Source organism: Myotis lucifugus, unplaced genomic scaffold (genome assembly GCF_000147115.1).
Source record: "Myotis lucifugus unplaced genomic scaffold, Myoluc2.0 scaffold_34, whole genome shotgun sequence".
NCBI classification, from domain to species: domain Eukaryota; kingdom Metazoa; phylum Chordata; class Mammalia; order Chiroptera; family Vespertilionidae; genus Myotis; species Myotis lucifugus.
Window position 1 is genome coordinate 8,648,621 of NW_005871082.1, and position 26,336 is coordinate 8,674,956.

The 26,336-nt window shown below is 45.8% G+C and overlaps 1 protein-coding gene across 1 annotated transcript in view; it reads left to right on the plus strand.

Annotated features, from left to right (window-relative positions):
- KCNK10 (potassium two pore domain channel subfamily K member 10) overlaps window positions 1-26,336 on the plus strand; it is a 103,448-nt gene that overhangs the window by 21,913 nt on the left and 55,199 nt on the right. Inside the window, exon 2 of the mRNA XM_006086982.3 lies at window positions 21,194-21,528. Coding sequence (XP_006087044.1) covers window positions 21,194-21,528 — 335 coding nt within the window. The remainder of the gene's footprint in view (window positions 1-21,193; window positions 21,529-26,336) is intronic.

The window sequence follows — 26,336 nt, forward strand, 5'->3', positions numbered from 1 at the left end:
AGAGAGAGGAGAGATGAGGAGGAGGAGGAAGAGGAGGAGGAGGAGGAAGAGGAGGAGGAGGAGGAGGAGGAAGAGGAGGGGGAGGAGGAGGAGGAGGAGGGAGAGGAGGAGGAGAGGAGAGGAGAGGAGAGGAGAGGAGAGGAGAGGAGAGGAGAGGAGAGGAGAAGGGAGGGGAGGGGAGGGGAGGAGAAGAAAACATCTATTGGCTGCCTTCTGCACGCACCCTGACCTGCACCCACCCTGACCGGTTATCGAACACACAACCTGGGTATGCACCCTGACTGGGAATCAAACTTGTGACCCCTCCATGTACAGGACAATGCTCTAACCAACTGAGCCACACTGGCCAGGGAGAAATGCACTAATTTTAATGGCAATGAGTAGGGCAAAGCAACCCTTGGGAGCTACTCTGGCAGGAAGCAGATGCCGAATTCTTCTAACGGAAGCGTCTTTGACGACTGTGACTCACTCGCCTTCATCCCCATCGCCGTGCAGGGATTGGCTGGGTGCCAGGCAGTCTATAGCCAATTTAGTGGTACAAGAGAAAGGAGAAGGCACTGTTAAAGGGATCTGTTTTCCCGGTTATCACAGACGGCAATGCTGTGTCCTAGCTGATAGGAACCCAAAGTGTACTCTGAAGATGCTGCCAGACGAGTCTGAATAGGCACCTGATGTTTTATGGTCCCAGATCCCGCACACTTAACAATAGTGTCTACCTTCAAACAGGCCATTAGGTAGACAGTAGGCTTTTGAATCAATTACTGTATCTAGGTGTCCCTTTTGCGAAGGACACAACAAACTGTTCGGAGTGAAGCTTATTTTATAAATGAATTCAAGGGGAAGGTTTGGCGAAATGATGTGTTTAAGTTTTAACATGATTTTCCTGTTGCATCACATTTTCTTTTTGAATAACAGAACCTCCTAATGCGGCTGTTAGGAAGTGCATTCATTCATGCGTACATTTATTCATTTCACAAATATTCATTTGCCGTCCGCCAGGCTCTGTGCAGTACTCTTGAAAACAAGAATAAGAGCCATGTTTTGTACTTTTTAATGTTTCTCCAAGAAAAACTGTTCCATTGTACTGCATTAATTCTAAGATGCATTATTTTCATTATATAACATTTCTGAAATCAGAATGTGTCTCCCTACCCATGGTACATAATCATTCAACTGGCATCATTAATTTATTAGAAGTACAAAAAAATAATGATGCATTTTGTACCTGATGATGTGTTAGATTTGACAGGAGATATTTGCACAACCAATATGTGACCCCTTTTGGGGTTTAGGACTAACGTTAGGCCTCTGGTTTTAGGGCATTGTAGTTGGTCCAGGGATGTCAGAATTTGGGTGTCAGGATGCCCAACTTAGGTTAGAAGGTGATAGAGAGCCAGTGGTTCAAGCTGCACAGGAGAGAAAGTCTCTGATGCCTGGAGTCTCTGCCTCTTCTCTCCCTCTTTGGGCTGCCACATAAATTCATGGCAGTCAGACTCTGCCAGACATCAGAACTGAGCGGGAGGAATGAGAAATGGCACTTGGGGCTGCAGCGTGGGAGATGGAAGGCTAGAGTCCGTGTGGTAAAGTGAAAAACGAAGTCACAGTGATAGTAGTGACATTCTTTTATCACGTGCACTATTATTATTCATTTCAAATACACCATTATTTTTAGCTCATCGAGGTAAAATTGACAAACTGCCATGTACTTAAAGTGCATCATGTGATGATTTGATATACGTACACATTACAAAAGGATTCCCGCCCCCCATTGAGTTAATGAACGCATCCATCTCCTCACATAGTTGCGCTTTTTTGTGAGAACACTTACATTCAACTCTCTCAGCAAATTCCAATGATATCAACTGTAGTCACCATGTTAGTCATTAGATCCTCAGGCCTTAGCCATCTTAGAGCTGTAAGTGTGTACCTTTTCAACAGATTCTCCCTGTTTCCTCCTGCCCCCAGCCCCTGGCAGCCAGCATTCTACTCTCTTTCTGTGGGTTCAACTCTTTTTTTTTAGATTCTACATACCATGAAGTTTTTGTCTTTCCCTGTCTGACTTATTTCACTTTGCATAATGTCCTCCAGGTTCATCCATGTTGTTGCAAATGGCGGGATTGCCTTCTCTTTTAAGGCTGAATAGTGTTCGTGTGTGTGTGTGTGTTGTGTGTGTGTGTGTGTTGTGTGTGTGTGTGTGTGTGTGTGTGTGTGTGTGTGTGTATCACATTTTTAATCCATCCATCTGTTAATGGACATTTAAGTTATTTCCACACTTCGGCTATTGTGAATAGTGCTACAATGAACACGGGAGTCCAGTTATCTCATCAGGATACTGACTTCATTTCCTTTGGATATATACCCAAAAGTGGGATTACTGGATCATATGGCAATTCTATTTTTAATTTCTTGTGAAACCTTCATACTGTTTTCCATAGTATCTGTACCAATTTACATTCCCAGCAGCAGTGCACCAGGCTTCCCTTTTCTCAATATCCTCTATAGCATCTATTATCTCTTGTCTTTTTTATAATAGCCATCCTAACAGTGTGAGGTGCTATCTCATTGTGGTTTTTAATCAAATGCACTGTTTTTTAAAATAACATGCCTTGCCTTAGCTGGTTTGGCTCAGTGGATAGAGCGTCGACCTGTGGACTGAAGGGTCCCAGGTTCAATTCCAGTCAAAGGCACATGCCCGGATTGCAGGCTTGATCATTAGTTGGGGGCATGCCAATCAATGATTCTCTCTCATCATTGATGTTTCCATCTCTCTCTCTTCCTCTCTGAAATCAATAAAAACATATTTAAAAAAGTAACAAGCCTGTAAGATAGGTATTTATAGGGTGCCATTATTATCCTGGTTTCATGTGTGGAATTGGGGCTCAGAGAGGGTAAGTGACTTGCCCAGCATCCTATGCAAGTCAGTTCTTGCACCAGGATGCAGGCTTTGGATTATGGAGCATCAAAGTCCACTCCACTTCCAACATGCTGCACACATCCAAAGTCTCAGATCAGCCCTAGCTGGTTTGGCTCAGTGGATAGAGCGTTGGCCTGCAGACCCAAGGGTCCCAGGTTTGATTCTGGTCAAGGGCATGTATCTCAGTTGCAGGCTCCTCCCTGGCCCAGGCCCTGGTCAAGGCATATGCAGGAGGCAACCAATTAATGTGTTTCTCTCACATTGATATTTCTCTCTGTCTTTCTCTCTTCCACTCTCTCTAAAAATCAATGGAAAAATATCCCCATGTGAGGATTAAAAAAACCCACAAAGTCACAGATCATACAGTGACCCTATGTCCAATCATGAGATGTCTCAGAAAAGTTCATGGACAAATACATATAGTAGCATCAGAATCCAAAATTAGGGCCACTGAGCAGAAGTCCACCAATGTCTTGAGTAACTTCCCTGTGTGCTGTGGCACAGGCACATGGAATGGACCAGATGGGGAGGGGGCGAGTGCCCAGAAGGCCCAGGGAAGTACCTGGTAGCCAGGTGAGTTAAGTGCCAAAGTTCAAAAATTTGTACTTTACTCCAATCAGACTCCCAAAGAGTGGACGTGCTCTTGTCAGTAGGATTCCAGAACTCAGTGATGGGTACTTTAATAAAGCTCATGATCCCCAGAGGAGCTTGCTATAGAGATGAGCTTACAGTCCGTAGCTGAAAACGGATGAATAATTTTAATTATGTTTCTAATATTTGTAAGGATGTTCTGCCCTCAATAGATTGCTTTTAGATTATGATCCTTTGCAGAGTTCAAGGAAATTTAAAATGTTTGGGTTCATTATTTTAAATCACTATTTTATTTTACTTAGAGTTATCGAATAGCTAAGAAGAATTTTATAAATTATAAGAAAGAGTCCAAGCTTTCAAACACCAAAAGTAGCCCTAGCTTCTTTGGCTCAGTGGATAGAGCGTCAGCCTGCAGACTGAAGTGTCCCAGGTTCCATTCCAGTCAAGGGAACATGCCCTGTTTGCAGGCTTGATCCCCAGTAGGGGGCACACAGGAGGCAGCTGATCAATGATACTCTCTCATAATTGATGTTTCGATCTCTCCCTCTCCCTTCCTCTCTGAAATTAATAAAAGTATAGTTTAAAAAAAAAACACCAAAAGTAGCTATTCAAATCTGAGAACTAGGAAGAATTCTAAGTTGTTCACCTAACAACTAATTTATTCTTACAAAGGTGACATTAATATATTAATTCAGAAGAACCATCTCCAATGAATGGTCAGAAAAGTTGTCTTTCTAATGATGCAACACAACCAGTGTCACCCTTGTCACCACTGTTTGTCATCAATAAGCATTTGTTGAGTACCTAACTACTCATTGCCTTGTGCAAGGTGTCCCACAAAGAGACTCGTTCCCTGTCTTAGAGTTTCCAATATAAGAACAAACATATGTGGAAATACATATAAGAAATACATTGAAGAGAATTGGAGTATTCTGAATTAGGACGTTAATGAATGCACAGTGAGAAATGTATAACCTAAACAAGGGTCATAAGTGACTGTGTTTAAGTGTTTTCTCAAGGTTGAAAGTAACATTATAATGCACCAAGAAGGGAAGGTTGGGACAGTACCCTTGAAGTTGCATGTTAACTTTAGGTGGAGAAAGAGAAAGCTGGTATTTTCAGGTCGGGAATTGATCCTAACAGCAACACTGCTGCTGAAACTGGTGACCTGAAGACCCATCAGAGCTTCGTGTGAGCCTTTGCAGTGTGAGGCCATTTGTGTCTAAGGATTCATTGAGACCTGAACCTTCTGGACATAAATGTGGGCACTGGATCAGCCAATGTATCTGTTAGGTTGGTTTCTACTGCAGGTGACAGAGAGCCCAACCCAAGTGGGATCCAGCCTATTCTAGGACTCAGGACTAAATGCATCAGAGTATTTTTTCATTTTTCCTTTATGTTTACTTTTGCTTTTTGAATTGTTTTATTTTTCAATTACAGTTGACATTCCGTGTTATATTAGCTTCAGGTGTACCTCATAGTGGTTAGACATTTAGATAACTTATGAAACCATCCCTCTGATAAGTCTAGTACCCACCTAACACCAGACGTCGTTATTACAATTCATTTCTTTTTTTAAAATCCTCACCCAAGGATATTTTTTCCATTGATTTTTAGAGAGAGTGGAAAGGAGGGAGGGAGAGAGAGAAAGAGAAAGAAACATCAGCCTACAGACTGAAGGGTCCCAGATTCCATTCCAGTCAAGGGAACATGCCCTGTTTGTGAGAAACACATCAATTGGTTGACCTGGCGAGGATCAAACCTGCAACCTAGGTATGTGCCCTTGACTGGGAATCAAACCTGAGACCCTTCAGTGCACAGGTCAACACTGTAACCACTGAGCAGCATGGCCCAGGGCCAGTTCTTCATTTCTTGATTCTTCTCTGCATTTTTCTGTTCTAGGTATGTTCCTTCCTGGTGGTTCTAAGATGCTGCCAAGAGCTCCAGGGTTTCATCCTTCCAGATTCACATCCTTCAGGGAAAATAAAGCTAAATTCTCTAAGGCTCAAACAAAAGTCTTGCAGTTCAGTTGTCTTAGTCCTGATTGGCCTGTCTAAGGTCAGATACTCAGATTTTACCTAATCATGGTGGGGAGTGGGATCCAACATGCTGATTGGCTTAATCTGTGCTTCATTCCTGGAGCTCTGGAGTGAAGGTAATTATAAGGAATGAGAGTGGAGCTGGGGTGGTTTCCCTAAACAAAATCAGGGTGCTGTTGCTGCAACATGGCTCATCATGGATGCTGAGCAAATGGAAGGGGTAGAGAGGCAGGGTAGGTGAAAATGGAAGCGGGGATACCAGTTGGGCGATATTTGAAGTCCAGTCAAGAACTCATGGTGGTTTGGATAAAGAGAGTGGCATTGAGATGGAGAAGGGTGGACAGATTTGATTTATATTTTGTAGATGGAAGCCACAAGGTTTGCTGATGGGATACGTGCCGAAAGTGGTAAAAAAAAAGGGGGGGGGGGTACTTAGAAATGACTCCTAGGTTTGTGGATGGAACAACTTGGAAGAACGGTGGTACCAGTTTTTTGAAAGAGTAAGACTAAAGAGTTTTACTTTAATTTTTTATTATTATTTTAGTCAACCTTGCTATTCTGGCTTGGTGGGAATTTGCAAAGCCTGTCAGATATCTGAGTGGAAATTTCAACTTCTACCTTCACACATGTTCTGTTAGGCCAACCTTGGATGATTTCCCAGGAATCTCCCACAGCATTTCAGGGTACTTTTAAAACAAAATAAAAATAGAATAGAAATGAAAACAATTATTTTAAGGTCTTCAAAAGTCCAGTTCAATCTAAATCCAAATGACCTCTCATTTGATTCAAAGCTCCCCTTCCCCTGTAGGTCAGGCGGGGCCTGAGATGCTGCAGACCAGCAGTGAGAAGGGAAGCCCATGTGTTCTTTCTCTCCTTGTTCAAATTCCTTTCCTTATTGCTTTGTGGCTTAATCTCACAACCCTACCCTAACTAGACTGTCATGTAGGCGACCACATGCTCTGCTTCTAGGTTGAGCCACTAGGGCCAATAAGGAAGCCAACCTCGAGGGATGTTATTTCTGGGAATAACTTCTATTCAGTTCCTTTAGGGCACCTCACAGAGTGTGAAGCACATAGTAGGCATTTATCAAAAGCTGGTTTGATGGAAAATCAATGATACTTGAATGAAAAGGAGCTCCCCAGTACCTGTGACACTGCTTATAGGACTCCATGGGATGGGCCTCAGGTGGAAGTTCTCAGGGAATTAAGTCACGTGGCACTGGTGGCTGTGCTGGGGGCTCCAAGTACTTACTCCAGGACACACTATTTTAGCCCTGTGGCTCTGGAGCAAATGGCTTTGCTGAATTCTGGACATCCCAGTTATAGCTTAAATGCAGCTGGCTTCGGAGAGGCCATTAAAAATCTTTGAAAGGCAGGGAACGCTTGGAAATGCCCACAAATTCTGAGACAGCCAGTCAGAGTCATTCGCTAGTTTAATTGGATGCAGCAATTTCTCTGCCTTCCTTTCTCCCCTGTTCTCGGAGGTACAGGAGACATAGCCACAAGACTATTTCTAATGACCCCTTCAGAGGCAATTTCAAAGCAATTAATTGAATCTGAAATGTAGGACAAATTACATACCAGCTAGGACTTTCTATGAAGAGACTATTCCTTGGTTAAAACCTGAGAAACGCAAAGGTTAGATTTAACTCTCTATGAAAATGGTTTTGTTCTCTTGTGGTTTTTTCCTGAGCTTTGCTATTTACAAGAAGCCTGCATCCACAGATAATGTTCGTTTGCATGGCAAGCTGAAGGCCATATTTGCTTTCTACACTCATTGATTGAGCCCTACTGTGTGCCAGTATTCAATATCTATTTGGTGTTTTGAGCAAATTAGATTTTCAAATAACGTCCCATGGTTCTTATAACTGGGCAGTTCCTTGAAAGGGATTCTGCTTATGGTGGCTGCTTACTTGTGACTAACCCCTCACATAGTGAGTTTGCCCACGTAACAGATTTGGGTCTGAGGGTGGTCGTGTGGAAGAGGGGTTTAAGCCTTGAAAATGAATGACAGTATACCCTTGCTTTATGACCCGTTTCTTGGGGAGCAGCTTAAGGACCAGCACAGCAGCTTGGCAGATTCTCATGCGACCCATATAAGGATCTATCTACTTTCTGAGATTTTGGAGGCATGCTCTAGATTAGTGGTTCTCAACCTTCCTAATGCCGCGACCCTTTAATACAGTCCCTCATGTTGTGGTGATCCCCAATTTCATTATTACAAATTGAACATAATTAAAGCATAGTGATTAATCACAAAACAATATGTAATTATATATGTGTTTTCCGATGGTCTTAGGCGACCCCCAAAGGGGTCACGACCCACAGGTTGAGAACCGCTGCTCTAGATCCTTGAGTGCTGGGTCTTTTCTGAAGGCATCCCCCACCCCAATTCACCCAACCTTGAGTTCCTGGACAGTGGGTGTGCTGCTCCATCACTCTTGTGTCCCCTGGTGCCTGAAGCACAATGGATATTTGATGGACACTTGTCAAATCCATTCTGTGAACGTTACCTCTTGTAGGCTGTACACTGGGGTTGGGACAAAGGGACCATGTTCTAGGGGCATGCAGAAGAATTGACCTTCTAGCCAGAGGAATTACTAGTGAGAAAGGACTGCAGCTATTTGGAGGGTAGGGTGAGGTATTGGTTTAGCCAGAAGGTCTAGCCTACATTCAGCAGCTCTCTGGTGTGGAAAATTCCCCTGCAGTTCCCCTGGCAGCACTGACTCTTGCCTTCATCCCACCCCCTTCCATCCCCCAGACCCAGGTGTTGCTGGAAATACACGGAGCTGGTTTATGGAAGCTTCCCTTCCCGCCTTTTGACATTCACTTCCCCAATTTTTCAGTAAGTCTCTTGATTCCTTAAAGACTTCACTCATTAAAGCTATTGATAATGGTTTAAAAATGCTTCTCAGAGAAATGGGCTGGTCCGTTTTCTGCAGCATTCTCTTCCCAGCCTCCAGAGGAACAATGTGGGGATTCTTTTCCCTGTTCGGTTCAGCGCTCTGGCTCACCGCACTCGCTGCCAGCCTCGGAGCTGCATTTGCAGTAAATTGGAAATGCTGATGTCAGCAGCCGTGATGCTGCATTAGAGGAGCCACCTTGGAGGGAATCATCCTGGAGGGCGATGCTGAAAGGCGAAGCTGTTTTCTAGGGTATTCTCTAGACACTGCTTTCCTTCTTGGATGGACCTCATTCCTTTTTGCAACTTAGTAGGCACAGCAAAGGAAGACCACCTAAAAAACATGTTTTCCCTCAACTGAGTTTTTCTGTAGGAGGTTTTGGTGGCTATGAAATGGTCCAGCAGTGCTGAGCGATGAAGCCACTGATACTGCTTGCCGGGCAGCGTGCACTGGGGCATTGAGACTCTAGTCAGTGACCCCAGGAGAAGGGCAAAGCAAGGGTACACCTCATTCTGTATCAGTGGTTTGTTCTTAAAACTATGGAGATATAAGCCAAAGCCCATTTGACATGCACACAGAAATTTCTGTTTAAACCAGTTCTGCAGGAAATTCTTGTGCAAAGTAAATATCTAGGTTGCAGAGGGATTTCCAGATACGATTTCAGGTTTGTTTATAGGAGAATCCACCTTAATATCTTCATGACGTGTCCTGACTGCTGGCTCTGAGCAGGGAAGCAGGGCAGGCTTGCAATGGGCATCCAGGGCACTTGAGGAAGAAACCATGGCTTTAGAGTAGCAGCCATCCCCCTGGCTGTTCGATTTCTCTGCCGCAGCCAGGATGTGACCCTGAGCTGAAAGAAAGAATAAGTTTCCAGGAAAGGACAAAGGAAGTGGAGTCTGTTCCCTGAAGAGTGGAGTGTTGAGCACGGAATCTGAGCCGTGTGGGGAAGGAAGAAAGGGAATTATGTGCAGAGGGCAGGGCGGAGGGCGAGTAACTGAGGGTGAGAGCGGGAAGGAGAGGATGCTAAAGTCCGAAGTGGGTCTCCTTAATGGGGCATGTCAGAGGCAGGGCCATTTCTTGCCACTGGAAGAGGAGGTGGTTGCGGTGGATGCCGGCGGTGTTCCCAGCTCTCGCTGGTGGTTTTCCTGGACCCGTGCACCGGACTCCAGAGTCTGTGAGCTTCCCAGCAGTGCCTCCCGACAGCCTTGTCAGAGGACTCTCCTGGGTCTGCTAGCACCTCTTCCAGGCTGGTCCTGGCATTCATATTCCCAGGGGGTCGTCTGAAGCCAGTGACTGACAGGGTAAGAGAATGAATGTTTAGCCCCCTTACTTCAAGATGGGGTGAACTCGGAGACATAATGTGTGCTGCAGGTTTCCCCAAGAGCTCAGGCAGAGATGGGGCTTCACTGGGAATCACACCCTTGCGTGGTTCCTGCCATTTACTTACCTGCGTTCCCACTCCCTCATGGCCTCCCGGAAGCACTTCCTAAATAAATTGCTTGCAAACCAATGCTCACTTCAGGATCTATCGGTGGATCTACTTAGGAATCTGATCTAAGTCACTGGTTGAAATAGAATGGAGATGCTGATAATGGTGAGGAAATCGAGGCAATGGGAGTGCAGGTGTTGGATGGATTGTCCGCGAGGCAATCACCCAGAAGGAAAGCAGGATCTGGGTGGTAGGCTTCAGGGAATCTAGGAGAGAATGGGGTCTCCACCAGCAGCCATGAGGAAAAGGAGGAAGTGGACGAGCCAGAGGGCTTGGGTCTCAAATGAACAAGGAGTTTGACACAGAGTGTAGACTGTTGGTTTTCTGGAATAGGATGGTCCTGATGTTGTGGGTAAGGGAGATTGAACAACCTCTACCTGAATGCCACATGCAGAGTGCCCTCAGGGGAAGTCCAGGTGTCAGGGAACAACGTGGAGAAAGGCTCCCTGAAAAGGCTGAGGAAATAGGGGTGCTCTTGGGTAACTGGGGGTCCTGAGGTGTTTTTGAAAAGGCTTGGGATGGGGAGAAAGGGAAGGATGCATCAGAGCAGAGGAAGCAGAGAGTGGAAGAGGGATCAAGGCTACGGGGAAGGAGATCAATCCACAGGGGAGCTTACATTCTGTGGCTTCACTGGCCTCACACTTCTCAAAATCATTGGTTCCCCTGGTTTCCAGGTGGATGGCAGCTTGGCAGCCTGGACACTGTGGAGGTTGGTACTGTTCCCTGCACCTAGTTGGCATGTACTAGCTGAGTAAGCAGATGAATGACACAACAAATTTCTAAATGCCTTCTCCTATCACTTCTATATATTTTATGCTCTGATAAATATGGAACTTTTAGAAAACCTTGGAACTTATTGAAGTACCTCTAGCTGCTCTCACCATCATTAGGTGGGATGCAATAAACAGACTTCCTAAGGTTAGGGAATTAGATAATAGCCAAGCTTATGGACTTGGTCATAGGATCTGTCTCCCTAAGGGGTTAACACATTTTTCAGTTTTGCTTTCTACTGTGGATCTTTTAAAAGAATTGGTTAGCTCGGTATGACCACTCATGCATTTGTGACTGCTGATCTTGATGGGAGTTTGTTGGGGTTGGAGGAAAGCGTGGGGAGGCTGAGGTAGGGCTGAAGAAGCAAGCCAGGCCCTGAGTACGTTGGAGGCCGTGTGCAGAGCCATGGGAGTAACTGTGGGGTTTAAGCAGGGGCAAGATTGGGATTTTAGGAGGATCACCAGCTCCAGCCTGGTTGTGGGGCATGCTCAGTGTGGAGCCCAGGGAGGAGAGGTAACTGCTTTAGCAAGACCTGGGAAAGGCAAACCTCTCCCTGGAAGGAATGGGCCCTGACAGTAGGATTTAATGCACTTGGCTCCAGGGTAAAGGAGATCTCTTTGGGAGCTGTGGTTGCTTATATTAATTTTAATCCCAAAGGGGGGGGGAATGTCTTTCCTTTTAAAAATGTTCTGGTTAATTTAAATTGTGGAGGAAAAATTTTAGGGCAAGAGACATGTAGCCTTTGGGGACAAGGCAAAAGAAACCCAGCTGTGGCTGTGCACCTATAGGCCTTGACCATGGAGTCAAGACAAATGGGTCTGAGGTATGTTGGGAGAACCACGAGGTAGGCAGCCCTGGATCCCAAAAGATGAGCAGTCCAGTGGGAAATGCCAGGGCGGTTCTGACCAGCTCAGCACGCATCAGGACTAACTCTGGTCCTGGGCTCCGTGTGCTCATGTGGGTGGGTGAGGGCCCCTTTCATTGTAGCACTAAAGGCATCCCACCTGGTTCAGGAGTTACCTACAATGTCCAGAAATTCTGGAACAGGCTTTCTTTTGAAGAGAGCTTCCTGGCAGCCAGGGAGAGAAAAGGGTCTATGAGATAGCCATTAATGAGCCTAATGCCATGACCCTTTAATACAGTTCCTCATGTTGTGGTGACCCTCCAACTATAAAATTATTTTCATTGCTACTTCATAACTGTAATTTTGCTACTGTTATGAATCGTATTGTAAATATCTGATATGCAGGATATATTTAGGCGACCCCTGTGAAAGGGTCGTTCGACCCCCAAAGGGGTCGAGACCCACAAGTTGAGAACCGCTGGTCTATGATATAGCTATTAATGAGTAGCAACATAATGCTGTGTGCCAGCAATCAATTCAGCAGATACACACCGAGGCTCTTCCAGGCCAGGCCTTGTGAACGACGCTTCAAACAGGGAGGTGGTAGAAGAGCTGCCCTCCCTGATGACCAGGACGCCTCATCCTGCTTCTCCTGTGTGTTTCTCCCCTCTGCTGTTCCTTGAATGCTGCTCCTTTGAGCACCATCTTTTAGTAGCTTCTCATTGTCCATCTTCCTCTGGGCCAATTCATCCAGCTCTGGCTTCCATACCACTTCTATCCTCGTGGCTCTCAAACCCAGGCTCCAGCTAGACTGACCCCCACCCCTGAGTCCCAGTCCCTTGTGCCCAAAGTCTATTGGATATCTCCACCTGGGTGTGCTACAGGAGCCGCAGACCTAAGTCTCCTGCCTCTTCTGTCTTGGAGAACACCACGCTCTTCCAAGCCAGGTGTCTGAGTATCATCCCAGACCCTGCCCTTCGCACGCTTCTCATGGGGGTTTTCCAGCCCTTGTCTCTGACCCCTCTTCACCTCTTCTGCTACTGCCTACGCTGAGGCCCAAATCCTAAGATCCTCATTCTCTGGGCCCTTGTGCTGGTGAAAGAACCTGACTGTGTGCCAGGCCCCTGGTGCATGAATACAAGAGATTGGGGGGGGGGGGGGGTCAGGAGAAACCATTTGCTTACTAGTCCTGAGAAGGAAGTCTCTGGTCCTTTGACCCCCAGATGAACCAGCAACCTTTGTACTCGCCCCAGGAGGGGGTCGGGTGCAAGGGGAGGGCAGGGCTTCAGCCTTTGGGGTCCTCAACTCCAGATCATGCTGTTTGGTCCTGGTCAGAGGACCCCAGGAAAGCGGACTGGAGGGGAATTCTGCCTGGTTGGCCCCGGGGTGGTGACTCACTGGGGATGATTCATGCCATTCAACAGATTTTATTTTTCCAACCTAAAAAATATTTGTACCCATGAGTAAAAGGTAATCTTCTAGCCCTTTGTGAAGAGAACAAGAAAGCTCAGAGTGTTTGGAGCACCGGGAAGTGAATTACTTCTCTGTCTCCTTTCTGGTCTTCCCTAGCAATTGACAATGGAGCCATGAAGAGCTCTGCTTGGACTATTGACTTTCTGAGAACTTGACACCTTGGCTCAGGATATCTATCTGTGGAATAAAAATAAAAAAACCACACACAATAGTACCAGGGTGCTCATATCTTCAGACTCAGAGCACTCTGCAGTTACATGTTCTTTGGGGCAGGTGTGTGAACTTGATATCCTAAATGCCAGCTCCAGGCAATTTATGGAGGGATGCGTGAATGAATTCAGGAGTGGAGCAAATTGTAACTAGGAGCCTTCCAGGTGTAGGCACTATGCTATGCTCCACATTGAGACACAGAGAAAGCATAGAGCAGTGGTTCTCAACCTTGGCTGCACATTAGAATCACCTGGGAATCTTTTTAAAATCCTGATTTCTGGGCCTCATCCTCCAGAAATTCTGTTTCTTTGTTACTAATGTTGTGGCCCCACCCCATAACTAAGAAACAGAACTTCTGGAGGATGAGGCCCAGAAATCAGGATTTTAAAAAGATTCTGGGTGGCCGAAACCGGTTTGGCTCAGTGGATAGAGCGTCGGCCTGCGGACTGAAGGGTCCCAGGTTCGATTCCGGTCAAGGGCATGTACCTGGGTTGCGGGCACGTCCCCAGTGGGAGATGTGCGGGAGGCAGCTGATCGATGTTTCTCTCTCATCGATGTTTCTAACTCTCTATCTCTCTCCCCCTTCCTCTCTGTAAAAAATCAATAAAACATATTTTTTAAAAAAAAATTAAAAAAAAAGATTCTGGGTGATTCTAATGTGCAGCCAAGGTTGAGAACCCCTGCCATAGAGGAAGAGCACTGATCCCACTGGGGGTGGGAGGGGCAGTCAGGGAAGACTTCTTGGAGATGGTGACATAGGAAGTAAGGCTTAAATTATGAGGAGGAGTTGGCAGCTAAAGATTGGGGAGGAGAAAGGAATCTTGGAAGCAAGACCCACTCCTCTGGGCTCAGCACGCAGGGACCTGGGTGCTGCTGGGTTTGGCTGGGGCGAAGGTTGAGTGTGAGGGCGTGGCAGCGGTAGAGGCTGGGGAGACAGGCAGGCGCCAGGTTCTGGAAGAGAGTCTGGTGCAAGCCACGGAGACAGCACTTATTCTGAATCCCCGTGGTGCCCCCAGGGGAGCTTAAGGACCAAGTGGATGTGATCAGATTCACACCTGAGAGATTGCCGCCTGGCTGCGTTGGGGAGGATGGACTTAAAGGAGGTTGTCTCGGTGATTCAGGTGAGACCAGGGTCTGCACAGAGGTGAACCGAGGTGGCAGCACATTCTCAGCTCCCTCTCCCTCCCTTTCAGCCTCGTTTCCTCTCATCTTGGCTGTCTGTCTCTAAAGCTTCCCGGAAATTTCATGATACCTTGGTCTTTTCCGTCGGCAAACAAAGCCTGAGGTCTTAAAGAGGGCGAGGCGAGAGCAGTGATGAAGCCCAAGGGGAGAGCCTTTTCCGTGGTGGCATTTGGGGGCTGGTAAGAGTACATGGCTTGCTACTTACTGTATGAAGACTGAGCTGCCTCTGTACTTTTACCAGGACCAGCTCGATCACCGAGAAGATACAGCTGCGCCCTGGAAACAGGAAAAACAAGGTTTAGAATCAGAGGGAGCACATACGTTCTTTCGGCTCTTCGCAGAGGCAGGTCATGGCTGAAACCAGGTGCTGTGACAGCGCAGGCAGGTGGGGCTGGAATTGTCTGCTCCTCATTACTCTTTTCCTCTTCCCAACACCTCACCCCCCACCCCCTTTCCACACCCGGCCCAGCACCAGCCCACGCCCTGGGCAGCCTTTGGGGATTCCAGGCACAGCTGTAACCTGGGGCTCTGTGAAAGCTCTGAGCTGCCTTGCAGGTGGCCCTGGAACAGTTTCAGACCTGAGGGAGTCTGGGGGGAGCAGGATGGGGGGGGGGCAGGTGTTCTCGGCCTCTCGCTGAGTGTTGTGGTCACAGTTGTACTTTGCCTGGGTCAATAGACAGAGTCACGTTGCCGGGCAACAGTGGCACCTCTGAAGTGGCTGTGTTTCAGGTTTCCAAGAGACCCTGCGCCTGTGGGTGATGTTTGTTCCGGGTGGAGTGGGAAGAGTGGAGGCACTCGGGGTGCAGTGTCTGAAGACGGATCCAGGGACGTCACTGCTTGTTAGCTTGTGATTCGCTAGTCAGTGTCCCCTTCCACCAAGGGAGATAGATAATGACCACTGCCCTTTTGTGAATATAAACTAGGTTCCCACATGATAAGATCTTTGTCAACTCTCCCACCTACTCCGAAGGCAGGGATGTGTTTATTTACTTATATATCCCCAGCACCAAGCATGTTGCCCAGCAAACTCAAATGTTTGTTGATTGAATGCATGAATGGATGATGCAGTGAAGTATACAGGACATGGGAAACCCTGAATCACGTAAAATTACTAAGAACTCATTCAACCAAGAAGTGGATCTCCCCATGAGCCCTCCTATCTACCCACATTTAGGTAAAAATGAATGGGCTAATGTTTGTGAGGAAACGTTTTAAAAATGAGCATCAACAGAGGAATATGTCTTCCAGCCCTTCCTCTTGTCAGTTGGAGTCACAGGCAGGATAGGCTGTTACTGATGTGGCCCACCCACTATTGATTCATTCAGTGGGCAAACCTCCATCACCTCCAGGAAACTACAGTGGTCAATCCCATTGACAGGGAAATATATTCATGCCTGTCAGAGAAACATGCCTTTCTGAGTTTTGGATAAAGGGGCCTTTTCCACCTGCAATTTCTTTGTTTCCTAGTTTTCTGTATCTTTGCTTCATAGGAGACTTGACTTTGAAGTCAGATTCCTCTCATTTTAATCCTGGCCCCACCACTCTTGCCCCTTTTGGCCTCAATTGAGTCATTGAACTTCTCTGGGTCCCAGTTTCTTCATCTGTGAAGTAGGGTGGGTGGTGGCCATGAGAAAGCGTATGCCTTGCAGGCCTCCAACACCGGGAGGGCGAGGGAGCATAATTGACCGAGAGCTTGAGTGGCTGCTGTGGAACCCACTGTGGGCTTGCCCTCTGGGCACGTTTTCTGGGGTCTGCTCCCAGCTGGGGACTGAGTGCTGCAGGGCCCTAAGGCAGGTGTCTTCCTGGGAGACACACGACTCCTCAGATGGCCAACTTTGGCTCAAGAACTCCTCAGTTGCCATGCTGGACCTCCCCTAGGCTGCAGGGGCTCTTGAATGCTGTAGTCCATCCTTCCTCCCTCTCTCCTTTACTGCGGACCAGACTCACAGTGTGCCTGCTGGCTGCACTAGCCCCCGGAAGGACTCCCATTTTCTCTCACACATGCATTTCCCCTAATGAAATCCATGCACAAAATCCCGTCTTGGTGCCCGCTTCTGGGAGAAACTGGAATCACACAGGGCGATCATACCTCATGCTGAGGACCAAATGCAACAATGAAGCAGAGTTTATTAGAGTGACGGGCACAAAGGAAGTGCCCAGTAAGTGGTAGGACATCCTGTTACCTTCACCACCACCTTGGTCATCACATGGCCATTTTGCTTCTTTGCTGGCTTCAGGCACAGCGAGCTCCAGCAGCATCCCAGGTCACACGGCAACTTTGTATTAGAGTGAGAGCCACTATGGCTCCGGAGGAGAAGGGATGGATTAATTAAAACACCCTTTAAAAATGTATCCAATTAAAGCAAAGGGCACAAACCAAGTCCTTTTTCAGCCAATGAAATGTGCAGCCAACTTTGCTAAGGCAACCAACTCCATTTTCAGTCCATTACACAAAAGATTTATAATATTCGAAGGTTCCTACCAGTGCCCCTGATGTCTATACATATACAGTCAAGCCTCGTTTCTCGAATGTCTCCCATCTCAAACAATTCGATTTTTTACCACGTTGTTCACAGACAAAAATGTCTTCCTTGTTGACCAAATCTTCAGTTTTCCACCTGACAGCCCTTTTATGCTGATATCCAACATGACAAAAAGCTTCTATAATGCAACAAGCAAAGGGAGAGAATGTGTTTGTTGCTCATGAAATTGAGGATTAGCACAATTTTAAAACAGAAAGAGGCCATCAAGAGTGCTAATGTTGCAAAGGGTGTGAGAGTGCTCACAAAATAGCAATCGCTGGCAATTGAATAAGTGGAAAAACTGTTGTTTGTATAAAGGAAAAGCAGTTAGCTGATGATAGCATTTTGTAGGCAGTGATATATAAAAAATTCCTTTAAGGGTGATAGAGGGTAGTTCTATAAATTTAAGAAAAGAAATGTTTATTTATAAATTAATCAGTACATTAGACATGTGCTGTGACAGGGAATCATTTGGTGGTCTGGAACGGATTAATTCAATTTACATTATTTCTAATGGGGAAAAAATTATTCCGTTTTTGAACAAATCACTTCTAGATCAGCCTTCCAGAATGAATTAAGTTAGAGAAATGAAGTTCCACTGTACTCCAGTCATTAAACCAGGGCACCTCATTTGCTGTTCCTGAAAACCCTGTAGGGGTTAAAAAAGAATTGGCCATTATTATTCATATTTTGCAGATAAGGAAACAGAAACTAAGAGGTGGTTTCATGCTCACAGGTTTGGGACTGGAACTCTGGTTTTTGCTCCTGGTGCTATGGAAACTCCGGGTTTGGTGGATTCTGTTCTAACTCTGTTCCCAGGGACAGTCTCTTAGCAAACTGGCACCATGAACTGGCCTGGAAAGACCTTTCTCAAGCCCACTTCTGCCCAGCTTCGGGGTCCTAGAAACCCTGGAACCATCAGTGATGCGGGAGTCAGTGAAGGGGACCCAGCAGCTGGCCTCCATGCTTAGGCCCATCATTTCTCATCCAGCGGGGCTCCATCCTGACAGTTGCTACCTGAGGCTGTGGACTGTTCCTTAAGGAGATTGTCACTCCCTCCACGCCCACGCTGGGAGGGACGGTGACTTAGTCCCACCACCATACAGCTCCTCATGCCCATTGAGTACTAAATGAATGCTTGTTACAAAGGATGGTGGTGATTCTGATGGAGCTTTGTTTATAGTTTGAAGGAATTATCATCAATAACAACAACAGAAAAGATATATTTGCTCTGTGCTAGGCATTGTGCCAAGATATGGAGTTCTAACAATTGAAAAACAAGCTTTCTGACTCCAAGGAGCCTACAGACTCTTGGAGGGGACAGACAGGTCACATCTGCCTGGAGAGTCCAGGCCGACTTCACAGAAAAGGCAGCTCTGAGCTGAGACTGAGGAGGATGGTAGCTTCCCAGGCAGATGAGGGTAGAACGGGACTATTGGCCTAGGGAATGTCCAAGAAGGCGTGAACAGTGATCTGCTCTGTTGGAGAACCTTTTGTCCAGTCTTGTTGGAATGCCAACTTGTTTTCCACTCAACATCACTCATCCACATTGTATGTATAGTTTGGATATGCCAACATTTCTTCCTTCCCACCATTCTCCATTCATTTCATCAGCCATCACTGATTGACCTCCCTTTGCCTGCCAGGCATTGTGCAGGACACTGGGGTGCAAAGGTGAGGGGGTAGACATGGTGCCTGCCTTCCTGGAGCTCTAAGTCGAATGACGGGTAGACAGGCTCTACCAACACCAGGGGGCAGTGGGTGTGGGCCAAGGGAGACCAAGGTAGTGGGGGCTATTAGTTCCTGTTGCTGCTGGAATGAATTGCTACAAATGTGGTGGCTGAAAACAACACAGATTTATCACTTTATGGTCTGGGAGGTTAGAAGTTCAAAAATCTGTCTCAGTGGGAGGACATTCAGGTGTGGGCAGGGCTGAATCCTTCCGGAGGCTCCAGGGGGAGAATCTGTTCTTGCCTTTTCCAGCGCCCGGAGGCTGTCTGCATCCCTTGGCTCATGCCTACTCACTCTGACCTCTGTTTCTGTCCTAACATCTCTTTTATTCCCTGGCACTCCCGCTTCCCTCTTATAAGGACACTTAAACTGAGCTCACCCAGATAATCTAGGAAAACTACCCTATCTCTAGATCCTCAATGTAGTCACCTTTGCAGCATAGTACTCTTGTGCCACCTGAGGTAGTGTAGGCATAGGAACTAGGGTGAGGATGTGTGGACATCTTTGGGGGTCATTAGTCTGCAGACCACTGAGGGAACAGGGGAGAGATGCTCCCAGAGGTGGTATTTAACCCCAGATTTATGGGTGAACAGGTGGGTGAATGTGGAAGCAGGGCGGTCACCTAAGAGGCTACTGGACTGGTCCAAGAAAGACAGGATGGTGGCCTGGACAAGGCCGGTAGCCATGGGTATAGTGAGAGGTGCAAGGGATTAAAATGACAGCAAGGAGGTTAAATGGATGGGAAATGCAGGCAAGGTTGAAAGAAAGCTGCCCTAGACAAGGCTCACCCTCCCAGTGTCAAGGACAAGTGGAAACTTGAACATACTGTCTTCAGGGACCATAATACCCAGGGTGCGGATTCTAATTCTTGAATCTCTCAGATATTCTAGAGTTTTATGTTCATGTAACTTAGAAGTAAATGTAACATGTAATGACTGTATTTGATCACATAATCTATATATATAAAAGCCTAAGCTGGTAGCTATGACGCGCACTGACCACCAGAGGGGCAGACGCTCAATGCAGGAGTGGAAACCACAGGCATGGAAACATAGAATAGATAGATGAATCTCAGAGGTAAGCGGGGAGGGGGAAAGGCAGGAAGAGATTAATCAAAGATCTTATATGCATACTAGAGGCCTGGTGAATGGATCCGTGCACCGGTGGGGTCCTTCAGCCTGGCCTGCAGGGATTGGGCCAAAACCAGCTCTCCAATATCCCCCAAGGGGTCCCGGATTGCAAGAGGGGCCAGGCCAGGCCAAGGGACCCCACCAGTGCACAAATTTGTGCACCAGGCCTCTAGTATACAATAAAGACGGATGCTCAGGTTGGTTTCCAAAGAAAAGAGCAGATTTTGAGGCTCTGGGAGGAAAGGCTGATGTATGAACCTAAATTACCCAAGGAGCTGATCCCTCCGGACAGGTGTTGTCGGGGTCACTGGTGTTTCCCAAGGCAGAAACTGAGCAGTTTAGCTCTCAGGAGTGAGGTCGTTTGCCGCACTTAGGTAATGAGGTTTGTCATCTCCTAATACCTTATTTACACAAATGTCGGGCTGCACCATGACGGAGACCATAATAAGCATTAGTAGAATAAAGGGAGAACAAACCCAAAGGGAAATGGCTGTTTTCTGAAATAGCATTGCATGTGCAACACCACCCTCAACTTCCTGCCATTCCAGAAAAGACCCAGCTTCGCACATTTATTTCCAAGGTAATGAAATTGCTCTCACAATTTGAGAATTCCATGTGTTTAGAAAACTGGGGGAAATTTCCTTTTCAGTGGCTTCTTATTAGAGGAAAATAGAAGAAAACTTTTATTATTAATAGGTCAGGAGTGATTACATCTGAGTCATCACATTCTCTGTTGAGAGGTATGTTTAGGAGGCATTTTAATATTCTTATATTTTTCAGGAAACCAAGTTAATTGGCATAAACATCACCCATTGCTTCCTTCTTTCTCTATGGCCACCTTTCTTTTTCTTCGCCTTTAGTAGTCTTCAGAAACCAAACTTTCTTGACTGTGTCTCATTTTTGACTCATCACCATTGTAGACAGCTCACCCTTCTTTTCTTTGTTTTGTGACATCAGCCCTGGCTAACAGGGACTGTTAAACTTGCTGATCGTTCACCTCCTCTCTGCTCTGCCCTCAGTACGTGGACAGAGTAGCTGGGTATCCATCTCTCATTTATTTCCTCTCCACGTGGAACAATGTCTGTTTTTCCAATATGGTGATTTGATGTGTATCTTACATATTGTTTGAACAAGGAGAGAGGAGATGAATAATAATGGGGACCAGGCTTCAAATTTGGACACTTGTAGAAAAATAGAAGCATTTCAAATGCAATTAATAACTTTAAAAAAAAAAACTAGGACTGATCACATTCCCTAAATGCATCTTGGTGAACCATTTTACTCCTCACACTTGAAAGCTGGCCTGAGGAAGACATCTGTGCTTAATTTCTGAGCAATTTTGTGTTCTGTGCTTATAACCAAACTCTCTTTCCCTCTCCTCTCCCTGTTTCCCAGTGGCCGTTCCCGCAGCAGCGCCCCCAGTGTGCCAGCCCAAGGGTGCCTCTAACGGGCACTACCCGGCCCCACGCCTGTCCATCTCCTCCCGAGCCACGGTGGTAGCCAGGATGGAAGGTGCCTCCCAGGGGGGCCTGCAGACCGTCATGAAGTGGAAAACCGTGGTTGCCATCTTCGTGGTGGTGGTGGTCTACCTTGTCACGGGTGGTCTCGTCTTCCGGGCTCTGGAGCAGCCCTTTGAGAGCAGCCAGAAGAATACCATCGCCTTGGAAAAGGCAGAATTCCTGCGGGACCACATCTGTGTGAGCCCACAGGAGCTGGAGACGTTGATTCAGGTGAGCAGGGCGGGAGTCAACCACAGAGCCACCTGTGGGGACGGAGGACAGCACCAATTTTGTCCTGGTTCTGGGATTACCTGCCTTTGGTTATGATGCTCCTAATGGTCAGAGAGGACCTCTCTGGGGAGGTGACATTTGAGCCGAGACCTCAAAGAAACCGGAGAATGAGACATGTGACAATGTGGGGGCAGAGGGGCCATACGCAATGGCCCAGATGTAGGAGCGGGCTGTGACCTGCATCACCTGCTTTTGGATGTGGTGACCAGAAGCAACAGCAGGCAAAAAGGCTGTGGGTTTCCAAATTCAAGTCCAACCATGTGCGCTGATTAACTTCCCGGTTCTGAAGTCCGAGTGAGACACTGGGGTAAGAGGGTGCCCTAGGAGCCAAAGAAAGAAGGCATTTTATTTTATTTTATTTTATTTTATTTTATTTTATTTTATTTTATTTATTTTATTTTATTTTAAATAAAAAAAATTTAATTGAATTTATTGGGGTGACATTAGTTAATAAAATTATATAGGTTTCAGGTATATAATTCTATAATAATTCATCTGTATATTATATTGTTTATTCACCACTCCAAGTCAAGTCTCCTTCCATCACCATTTATTCCCCCTATACCCTCTTCTACCTCCCCCACCCCTTTCCCTCTGGTAATCACCATGCTATTGTCTGTGTCTATGAGTTTTTTGTTTGTTTGTTTGTTTGTTTGTTTGTTGGCTTAATCCCTTCACCTTTTTCACCCCACAATCCCCCTCCCCTCTGACAGCTGCCAGTCTGTTCTCTATCTATGAGTCTGTTTCTGTTTTGTTTATTAGTTTATTTTGTTCATTAAATTCCACATATGCCTGAAATCATGTGGTATTTGTCTTTCTCTGACCAGCTTATTACACTTAGCATAATACTCCCCTGGTCCCTCCATGCTGTCTCAAAGGGTAAGATTTTTTTTTCCTTTTTTATGGCTGAGTAGTATTCTATTGTGTAAATATACCACAGCCTTTTATCCACTCATCTACTGATGGGCACTTGGGCTGCTTCCAAATCTTGGCTATTGTAAATAACACTGCAATGAACATAAGGGCGCATTTTCTATATAATAAAAGGGTAATATGCAAATTGACCCTAATGAGAACAACCACTGGACCAGTCACTATGAGGCATACTGACCATCTCTTGGTCCCTTTCCCCCAGCTGGCAGGCTTCGATCGCCAGATGGCAAATGGGGAGCCAGGGGTGGGTGGCGGGGGATGCGGGCAGCGCCTGGCCAAGGCGCCCTCCCCGCTGGTTGCCCCACACACAGAGGGCGACCTGCGGCAGGGGTGGGGCCGGCGAGTGGATGGGAACAGTTAACCTCTCAGTCCCTTCCACCGGCCATCAGGCTCCTATCATCCAATGACAAATGGGAAACTGGGGGTGGGTGGTGGCAGGGGGGCAGTGCCGGCTGTGGGCAGCCGGGGAAGATGGCCCTGATTGCAGGCCAGGCCTAGGGACCATACCTGTGCACGAATTTTGTGCGCCAGGCCTCTGGTATTCTAATAAAGAAGGAGTTTTGAACATGTTGGGATGCTTTAACCTGTCAAGATCAATGAGGCCACCAGATGTGGAGCAACCATTTTGGTGGATTTATGGGGATGAGATAATAAGGATATCAGTAGTAATCAAGGTTGCTGTTTGTGAACACTTACTGTGTGCTAAGGCCCTTGCATACCCTGGATATTAAGAGAAAAGATCCATTAAAAAATGGAGGCAGAGAACTTGGGCTACCAACTGGAGAAGCAAGGCAATGAGAGCAGAGGGTGGAGGTGACCTTGGCAGTGGTGAACTGGGCTGGGAAGGGTTGTAGGGGAGCAGAGCCATTTAAGGTGGTGTGATGGGAGGAAATGGAACAGGGGGCTGGAGAAATCGGCAAAGAAAGAACTGAGTCCCAGGAGAAGGAAAGGAAAATGGTTGGGAGCCCAGCTTGGAGGTGAGGGAGGATGGCTACTTCTGAGGCTGAAGGTTGATTTCCTCTCCTACACACCCTCCTGAACCATGAGGAGTTGGTCATGGTGGAAGGTGGTGACATTTATGGAGGTCAGGCAGAGTCTCATCTTTCTGGAGGGTATAAAGTTTGGAAGGCACAGGGACTTAAAGGACAGCTTCCATGATTCCTTCTGGCTCTGGGATTGTCTGCGTTAAATTCTAATGGCTACTACAATCCAAGATTCTGCAGGATTTGCATCTGGGCTGGCTTATTATTTATCCATTTCAAATTGCTTTGATAGGAGGGGAATTCTAAGGTCACTATGACCTGACATCTTCATAGTAATGGTATTCTTTTAAATTAGTTTTGATAATCTGACCTGACTCTTAAATAAACAAAAATGCACATTTTCCACCTGGGAATAATATGATATTATACATATGCCCTACAATTTTTATGTAAAAAATAAAACTTTTAAATGCTAACATTCAGGGGCAATGTTTAGGGTCACTTTTTCTTGGATGGTCTTCTCTTTTTTTTTCTTTCATGAGAAAATGCTACCAAATGTAGTGATGACACTATGTTCCAGATTTAAGGCCTGGGGTGCCATAGGAATGGAGGAAATAAACATGGAGTAGTTTCAACTAACAGTGCAATTCCATGTTGTTGTGATATGTGGTGAGATCGTTTTTACTTAGTTGGTCTGAATTGAGTCTATATTCCTGCATGAATTTTTCATCCTTAATGAGATCTTGAGGAAAAGGATGATGTGTATCTTTGTATCCATGTATAGCCTATTCATTGCTTTGCATCTAGGTAGTACCCAATAGAGAAATGCTTTTGGATTGAGATATCACACTAGATCTATAAACTGGTGATGCTATGAGATATCTGAGCTTATTCATGCACTTGTTTATTATTTCAGGATTAATTATTTGGTTCTATACTTTAAGAAAGGGTTCAGAGGCCAGAATGAAGGACAGGGGAGTGTAGAGGTTCTAATTCTGGTGCTGCCAATTAAGACTCATCCCAGGTTTTGAGTTGAGGGGTTTCTCTGTGAAATGAGGTGTGTGTGTGTGTTTGTGTGTGTGTGTGTGTGTGTGTGTGTGTGTGTGTCTTTAAGATCATTTTTATGACAATTGTAAAAGCTACCTTTTATTAGGTATCTGTTATGAGTTAGGCCCCTTATATCCATTATGTTATTTAATCTTTCCAACAACCCTCTAAATTGGTATTACAATGCCCATTTTATAGATGAGGAAACTGGTGCTAAAAGAGATTGGATAACTTTTCAGTTGTCAATGGGGCAGATCTGAGATTAAAGTGAGGTCTGTCTGATTCTACCTTGCCTCTCCTGGTGAGTCTACAAGCCCTTAAGTAGGTCTTGCTTAATCATAAGTTCCACTCTTTCTTAAACAATTGTTTTAGGTGAAATACTTTGTAGAATTTTAGCAGAGTTGAGAAACATTGGAGTTCCTTGCTCTACAACAGAATCATTTCTCTGTTTCTTTCCTCTATAGCCTGTGAGTGTCAGTCCTGGATATGGGGAACTTTAGGATCTCATTTGCTGTAACTGAAGGATTTATACTTGTGTTTCTCTACAGCTTTTGTAGGCTAAGTAGGTTTAAATGATGAAACTGTAAATCAAGAATCAAACATTATGGTTTGCCCTTCGCTTCACTTCATTGGATGAAAATGTCCACACTTATAGACCAGACAGCATTCTCTCATGTTATTCCTCTGAGCAGCACTGCACATAGTGTTCATAAGAAAGCCGGTATCTGGGAGGTTTTTCAGTGTGCTGTTTTCTCAGCTGGAAAATAGTATTATTGTATCTCTTAAAGTTCTGAAAGAAGTGACTGATAGGTTGAAAATTAGATTGATGGTATTTATCTGATAATACCAGTATTCTTGTCTGGATTGATGGATCTCCTCATAAAACTAAGCCAGAAGGTCTTATTAAGGCTATTAGTACAAATACAGAGTATCCAGAATAGCATAAACCCAAGGAAATTGCTAGATAGCTTAGAAGAGTCATTGCTGGGGAGGAATTTTCTAATGAGTTGAACTACTTTATGGGGTACCATGGGACTCTGGAAGAGACTGACAGGTCATTGTTCCTGAAAGGTGAAGAAAGATGGATTGTTGTAGTGGAGGAGACCATCTCATTCGTTCATTCATTCATTCATTCATTTGTTCATTTGTTCTTTCGATCATTCATTCATGTATTCCTTAAATTGCTATTGAGTTTGTATGGTATCAAGTGACATGCTAGGTATTGGAGATGGAAAAGATGAGAATAAGTCACACCTTGAGGAAGTTACTTACCTCCCTGTGATCCAATTTATCAATAAAATGTGCCTAAAATTCTCTACCCTTTTGGTGTTGAGAGGATTAAATTCTATAATTCATGCAGAGAGCTTTGAACTGTGCTTGACATCTGGTGACTACTAAAAAAATGATAGCTATCGCTGCTGCTATTTGTATTATTATTCAAGTTGCTCATAGTTTTAGGCAGTGGTTCTTAATGGGGCGGGGGTTGCCTCCAGGGGGCATCTGACAATTATGTCTGGAGATGTTTTTGGTTGTCCTAGCTGGGGAAGTACTATATCATCTAGTAGGCAGAGGCCAGTGATGCTGTCAAACACTCTACAATGCACAGCATAGTCCCTCCTCACCAAGAACTACCCAGACTAACATGTCAACAGGGTGAGAAATTCTGGAGGAAGAGTCATATAAACCAATCATTAGAATTAATTGGCGTGGAGCTTTTTGAAGTATGTGAAAAAATTGGAGCCCACAGTGAGGCACACAGGGAAGATTTTATGCCTGTTTATCTCC